The sequence below is a fragment of the Apis mellifera genome, linkage group LG13 (assembly GCF_003254395.2).
Source record: "Apis mellifera strain DH4 linkage group LG13, Amel_HAv3.1, whole genome shotgun sequence".
Lineage (NCBI taxonomy): Eukaryota > Metazoa > Arthropoda > Insecta > Hymenoptera > Apidae > Apis > Apis mellifera.
The window spans coordinates 2,968,655-2,976,464 of record NC_037650.1 but is presented as its reverse complement, the minus strand read 5'-3'; the positions used below and the strand labels follow the sequence as shown (position 1 = coordinate 2,976,464).

Sequence of the window (7,810 nt, the reverse complement as noted above, 5' to 3'; positions counted from 1 at the left end):
ACGTTCAACCGATTCGGGTGGCGCGTTTCGGGTCGCCGGCTTCTCCTTCTTGCATCGCGATTTTTTTTCTTTTTTTTTTCTTTTCTTTTTTTATTACGGAAAACCACGGATTCGTGTGGTCAATAGGAGTTGTCGGAAGCGATATCGCCGTGTTACCGTGACGAATATAATTCCACTTTCCACGTGCATACACGAGATTTCCTTATGAAAGTTAAGAGATATCCCGTCATTAGAATTTAATCAGATGTTATAATCGTGTTCTCGTAGCGTTTTTCCGTTCGGCAACACGCGATAGACTATATCGCGCGAAAGAATGCAACCGTTAATCCACGAGCAAGCATACTTTCCCCCCCCCCCCTCCCCTGCTTCTTTTCAAATATCAACCTCGTTCGTAAAAAAAAAAGTCACGTCACATGAGGAAAAAAATCTCGCGAACCTTGAATCTCGTTCTCGAAGGAATGTAAAAATAATCGAGAGGAATTCTACTCCGCAACCTATTCCTCCGGCTGACCAATAACTTTGGAATCTAAATTCGCGTCCTCAAACCTACGATTTTCTATTTTCACTTACGTACAGTGAAAGCGTCGGTGGAAACGAGATATGCAACGAGAGATCGACGTATATATATATATATATATATATAAATATATATAAAAAGAGAAAAAAGAACGAATCGCGTCATCCTCGCAGAGATATAATTTGCAAAAAAATAAAAATAATAGCGTCGTAAAAACCGAGTCGGTTGGTGGCCGCGTGCGAGAGACGAGTCAGGGGAAAATTGGAAGAGCGTTTGAGAACGAGATCGCGGTGGAGGGAGGGGTAACGGGCCTGGGCCGCGCGACTCTCCTTCTATTAGCGGTCACAAACAGACCGAATGGACATCGCGGTACGCCCGAAATAGAAATAGAACGGTTCTTTAACGGACAGCGCGGTTAAGTCGTGTTTCTCGCGTTCCACGGCATGAATCACTACACGGGACCGCGGGAGAGTGCGTGCACGCTTGCCACGCTTGGGTCTGTGTGTGTGTACGTATTCTCGAGGCTTCCATCGCGTATTAGTATACCACGCGATGCATCCCGCGAGCCGGCCCACGTATATACGTACGGTAGTAGCTCCCCAGCGAGAGAGCTCTGGCTCAGGCCCTACTTCTGGTTGAATCACCCCGCTAAATACGGTTGCGTAATTTTAGGTGGGACGATGAGTATGCCCGCTCGAATTCTGCCAGCTGCTGAAATCGGCGCGACCATGGGCAATCCGACCACTACGATGACACACCACCGTTTCCTATTTAGACTTCCATTCTTTTCTCTTTCTTTCTCGAAAATTTCATTCGAAAGATGGAAAATCAATATGGAAATAAAGAGAGGAGGGGAGAGAGAACGAATCTCGAACGCGACGGACGGGGGTTCGCGAGGACGATGATTCAGACGCGAGATATTCCCGACGATGCATGGCGCCACATATCCGACTCCAGTGCGCTTCCTTTGCGAGCCGCGCGGAATTAATAGGAAAACGAGCCGAGTGACAGGGAGTTGCATTACGTGTATATACACGCGCGCACGAGGGCCGCGCATGCTGGTGCTGCTGCTGCTGCGCGTGTCCTCGGTTCTAAGTCAGTAACCGATCGCTATATACCAGCAGGCATTAGACGAACGTGGAATGCCTAATGTCTGGCGCCTGTGGCTCGTGCGGCCGGAAATAGATTGCGCCGGTTATCGGGAACACGTTACAGACCCTCTTAAAAAGATTCTGACGCGCTACTTGGGGAGGGGGGAGGAGAGAAGAAAACCCGATTCTCGACTAGAGAAGCGTGTGCATATATGTTATTATGCATTGCATTGGGGAATCGGCTTCGTATCGTCTTAATTAACCCCGTGGCACAGAACGCGAGGAGTGTGCGTATGACAGGTCGTGGAATGCATCGGCAAAGTCGTTAATGCGATCGTGCCTTCGTAACCGATGACGTCTCCTCTTCTTAGAAGAGGGACTCGAAGGACAAATTCCTTGTAATACGAGCGGCGCTCCACGATAATGGGTGTTGGCCGTTAGAAGACCGACGGACAATGTTCCAACGAATTGCACGGAGCGAATTTGACGTAAAGGAAAGAAGGGAAAAAACACGTGTAATCCTCGAGTCTGGGACAGTCCCGGTTTACGTATCGGTTTACGGACACGTGGAAGGAATTACGTTACTCGCGGAGGCGCTTTTGTCGTTCGATCTGTGCAACGTCGATCTTGAAAAATATTTTTCGCGTGTCGATGTCTATCCAAGGATGTTAAAAATACTTTTACGTAAAGCTGATGAGGAAAGCATGGAAATTATCCTCTTCCACGAGCGAGTCAACGACACGGCCGAGCAATTACCCGTAAATCGATGGCGCGTAAATCTTTCGTTTTGACGGTTTCACTTCCGCTAAATCTAATAACAGTGAGCAAGTTACGCATATCGCTCCACCGATTTCTTCCCTTCTTGCGTCATATTCTCGATCCTCCTCTCGATATTATTTATAAAAAAAAATAATCTTCATGGAACAAAGTTATTCGAAGTGGAGAAGAAAAAATTACGTAGACAAGGAAATAACGAATCGAGACGGTTCAGACAGATTTTGTACATGCAACAAAAGAGACGTCTGTCTTTGATACGAAAAATATCGGAATAAACGCATTTCCCTTGCTTTGACAGAGGAGACGTATCGTCTCGCCGCATTATCGGGGAAAGGGATGAGTTTTTTTTCCAACGACAGTCCATCGACTTTCCGTCTGTTGAGCTGAGCGAAACGGATTCAAAGGGTTTTTTTTAAAAATTCGTTCAAGTATTACATCCTTTTCCACCAAGTATGGAGAGGCAATGCTCGTAAATAACGAAATTTGAAATAAGTAAGCAACAAAGGGATCGTCAATGAGACGTATCCTCCCCAACCTTTCCGATTCCCTGGTGGCCAAGTGCGTACGGGCTGCGTATTCCAACGATAGAAATAACCATTTCCAGGCCATCGACCGTGTAAACCACGCGAGTCACCGGCCAATACAATTAAGCCCTTTGTGTCGTCGCGCTGCCACCCTCTTCCTGCCTTCTGACACACACGTATACGCGCGCGCGTATATTTATAAATATATAAGGCCATCCGAGTAACAGGCATCTGTGATCCAATTGCACCAGCACGAGTTCCTTTCCATTACGAACCCTTTTTTTTTTCTTTGCATCCTCGCGAGGGTCGTTTCACGCGCGGAATAATTTCTTTAGGGTGTTTCTTTCCTTCGATTCGACGTCACTTTTTAAATTGTAATCACGAATTTTTTTTCTTTATTTTTGCCTTGGATTACGCGACTAGAACAGAGAGAAAATTAGATATATATAAATCTATTCTTAAGCTTGAGTTCCAATATCTCGAGCAAATTTTTTTATAGAATTCGATATAGAAAATCGATAATGTATCGATTAGTTAATAATTCTCTCTCGATTGATTCAAGATACTACAAGTTTCTCGATTAAAGTCAAGTAAAAAGTATCGAATCGAGAGGAATAAAACATGGAGAAAGGAAGGAAGGAAGGAAGGAAGGAAGGAAGGTATTTTCGGGTGAGCGTCATCGTTGTCTTATCTCGTTGGACTATGACAAATCGCTGTCTACTCCTCCCCTTCTCCTCCAAGGAGCACGTGGGTACGATCTACCCCACGAGATTGTCAGCCCGTGAGAATGCACGGGGCTTTTAAGCACCAAGTTTCAAGTGTGGAACAGTATTCCGGCATCTGGACCTTATCACCGGCTGCAAATCCAAAAAGGAAGCTGCTTTCAGGCGAACAAAGGATCCGAAACAGATTCACAGACTCTTCCTTCGTGTACAAAGATCTCGTGCAATAAAGGAACAGCTTTTGAAAACAGCCGTGAAAGCCCCCCGGTGTGTATGGATATTCCCATCAACGTCTCGTGTTACTTGTGAAAAAAACGTAAATTATAATTTTACGAGCATGAAATTTTTACAAACGTGTACAACGAGGAGGGAAGTGTTATTAAAGACTCGACTTAATATTTGGATCTACGGAAAAGAAACATAATTTTTTTATATACTAAATTCTAAATATCTCAAGAATATAAATACTTAAATATTTGGATCTACGAAAAGAAATGTCTCAAGAAAATTCAAAATCCAATACCTTTTATCCTTCGAAGCAAGATTAACAAGATTTTAAACTTGCAAAATGCAGAAACTCGTGCACATCTTTAACTGGATCGCGAAACAAAATGATAGAGAATTTCGTTGCCTATTCTTCAAATTATAATATTCTCTAATCGAAGAAAGAAGCGGGTGAGAAAGGATATAATTTTCCAAGCCTATCATTTTTTATCAAATTAATTTTTCCTCGCCGTCGAATTCAAATTCCATCCTTTTCAAAATTTGGAGCCAATTAACACATTTCTTTTCTTTCTTAAAGATCCACCGATCGAAAGTTGAGAGAAACACTATGGCGTGTACGCGTGCCGTGTTGAATGGTGGGCAGTGTTGGCCGATCGGCATCCTCCCTTTCTTTCCCCCGAGTTCACTTCCTGCTATGTTGCAGAGCATGATCGGCCTCGGCCGTCCTTGCCCCTTACGCCAGGCAACACTCCGTTACGGGTCTACTGACCGAAGCGAAAACATCAACCCGTCGCACGGATTAGAAAGGCTCTCTCGCATGCCACCGCCTCCCCTCCCCTCGCGGTCGATGCGTAGGAGGGAAAGTTACCAGGATGCCCCCCCTCCTGTTTTGAAGGGAAGCTGCGTTCTCGAACGATCGACATCTGTTCCGTAAAAAGCGTGAGTCCTACGAGGACTTTTCCTCGCGTTCGTGAATCAATCTTAATCTTTCTTAATGCTTGGAATTTTTGATAAGAAAGATCGTTGTTGACAAAATTGAATTTTGGAAATTTCGTTTTCTAAGAATTCGAGTTGAATAAAATTCGTTTAATTATTTCCAAGTTTGTTGAACGAGTTTCAATTATTCTTGTATGTAAAGTATTTTTTAATAATTTGATAAATTAGAATCTCTCCTTTCTGTTTCTAGCGTAGAGTGGACAAAGTAGATCGGGCAAATGGAACGTCTCTCTGCTCTCCGATCACTTAAGTCTAATCATCGTTGGACACGTTAGCGATAATATTAATGGATTGGCCGTGAAATCGATAACCGGGAAGGAAATAGCTTCATTTGCTCGATATGATACAATGTGTGCGGGGAATCATCGATTATAAGCGTTGTATCCTAGAAAACTGGTTGTGTGTCTATATGGTGGATTCATCGATGAATCAGAGGCGTATCATCGAGGAGAATATATACGTGTGTATATATATATATATATATACACAGAGACGTTTGTCTTTTAAGAGATCGACCGTTGTTGATTGAAGAGGTGTTGCCGCCATATCTGCGTTAAAATGTGCTTTCGACCGGCTATATTTGCCATCCTTGGCGTTATCTTTTTGAAATACCATCGTATGCGCGCCACCACGCTGTATACATCCGGTATTTGCCTCGTCGCTTTCCAGAGATAAAGCTCCTAACCTCTCCGCGTGTCTCGACCTCGCGTAACTTGTGCTTGCATCGCGACCTTGTCTTCCTCCTCTTCTTATTTTTCGAAAGATGATAATTCGAATCCCTTCCCTTTGATTTTCAGGTTTCAGAGAGACGTGTATATATATATATATACTCGTGGTGCTGCTCGAAATGGGTGGTCAAAAGGATTTACAATTAAATCGCTCTTATCACCTAAGAAAGTCTATTAAGAATCGTCAATTTGCTGCTGTCTAACCTACTTGAACACGGTGTTATCAGATGTTCCCGATCGAGATGAATCGGCGAGAAGAGCGTACATTGCAAATCAATTTAATCGAAACGGAAATATTATCTCGGCGGTATGCATTAATTGCGTCAGGTAGGCTCGTCGAAAGCGGCAGATAACTCGATTAAGAAACTCGTCCGCGTGTTTCGCAATATCCTGTTAAGAAACAGCTTCGAGTGATTCTTCGTCCGACCGGTCAAATTTCTTAATGGAATGTTACACGTTCGATGAAAGTTAACCAAAAATTGTTGAATCCGTCCCTTCGAGTTTTCGAATCTCGTCAAAATTGGAAGGGAAGAATCCTGTCGTTTCGAGTCGAATTAACTCGATTTCCAAAATTTCTACTACGTTTGGAAATCTTGACACGTGCCACGAAGCGACACGGGATAAACTACTTCGTAGAGACGAGATTATCGAGATTAACTGATTTATCTCGGCATTGGAAGTTGCACCGACTTATTAGGAGATCTACAATGCAGACGTGCAGCCTCTCTTTCTCCGGTTCGTTACTGCTCTTTCGTCGCGAAATCGATAAATTATGCATTCAATTATTCATGCTCGGTGGCCATAATCGTGCACGGTGGTTGACAAGATCCTGGCACGCTTTACAAGTACTCCTGCCTCTCCCCATTTCTTTCGCTAGCCCAAGGTGAGTTCCGTCTACTCGAGTTGCTCGTGTAGCCATTCTTAACTTACTTGCCCGTTGTCGATAATACGAGCTCGTTAAAAATCGAGTTCATCGTTATTAATTTCTAGTAATTATCGATAAAAATCAATCGTGTCTCGATCGTTTCGGACGAGAATGCTCTCGGCTCGGTTTTCGTTTCGAACAGCACGGCATTGAAATCACCGCGTCCAAGTCGAAAACGTTCACGATTTCTCGAGATCTCGTTATCGAATTTCCGCGTGATTTTCATCAATTTAGAGATCGATTCGCAATCGTTCAAAAGTTGGATTCGAGGTAAAGGAAGAATTAAGAGAAAGAGAAAGATGCACGGATGAAATACGCGTGAATAGGAGAAGGGGGGAGGCGAGCGAGGGAAGAGGAAGTAGTCGGTTGGTGCATGCTTCACGCGTTCCGTCTCTCTCCCGTTCAAAGTTGGTGCAAGAGTACGTTTGTTCGGCCGGTTTCGGTTTTATTCGGTTCGACTCGGTACTGTCACCGTGGCCCCTAGTGGGGATACGCTTTCCCCACCACAACGGAGATAGCGAAGGCGCTCGAGAATGAAGAGTGGGGAATCGGCGCAAAGGTTCGGCGGAAGGTTCAATTGTTGGTCAACCATCGCGAAGAGTGGTTGCGCGTGATAGACGACTCGCACGATAGACGCGCGTGCTCCGTTTCGCGATCGGTGCGTGGCACACGGGAACTCGTGCATACGACATCGCGCTACCGACCATTGTGCGAGACGTGCAGCGAAAATCTAAACACGGAAATGCGTGCTATTAATCGCGGCAGTGACGTGGTGATTGTTTCGCCTTCGTTCGCGTTATCAGCGTGAGTAAACGCAGGCCGTGTTGTAAACGCAAGTGACCGAGGAAGCCCACCTTCCCTTTTTTTTGCTCCCTTTCTAACGTTCGCTCGTGCACACGGATTTATTATCTACGCGAGTATTATTTGTACCGGCTGTGATCGCTACAAGTGAAAACATATAATAATATTCTTTTTGTGTGACTTGTACGAGACTCGTGCGGCTGGCCAACCATCATCGCTTCGGTCGTCACGCTCGGCCGTACGACCGAAACCATCGAAATTTTGGATTATCGTGTGTCTTTGCCTTTCGTTCAGTTGACGCACCGCCGACCCGCCAGCGGCCATGACGGCGGACAGCATGTTTGAGACTACCAGCATCCCAGGGCATCTCGCTCCCACGCCCCAGAGACTGGAGAGGCTTCTCTCGAAACAGACCCTCGAGGAGCTGTACGAGGTCGAGGAACAACCTTTCGCACGGTAAGTCCAGTCGCGCTTCGCCTTACTTTACCTTGCCACTCTTCGCCT

General features: G+C 45.1%; 1 protein-coding gene across 2 annotated transcripts in view; it reads left to right on the top strand.

Moving 5' to 3' along the window:
* Window positions 1-6,930: 6,930 nt before the first annotated feature.
* The window catches only part of LOC551895 (serine/threonine-protein kinase 17A), a 50,897-nt gene continuing 50,017 nt past the window's right edge, over window positions 6,931-7,810 (top strand). The window contains exon 1 of one of the 2 annotated variants that reach the window (XM_624281.5): window positions 6,931-7,762. In XM_624281.5, coding sequence (XP_624284.3) covers window positions 7,629-7,762 — 134 coding nt within the window. In that variant the 5' untranslated portion in view covers window positions 6,931-7,628. The remainder of the gene's footprint in view (window positions 7,763-7,810) is intronic. The other variant, XM_016915721.2, reaches the window with a different exon arrangement.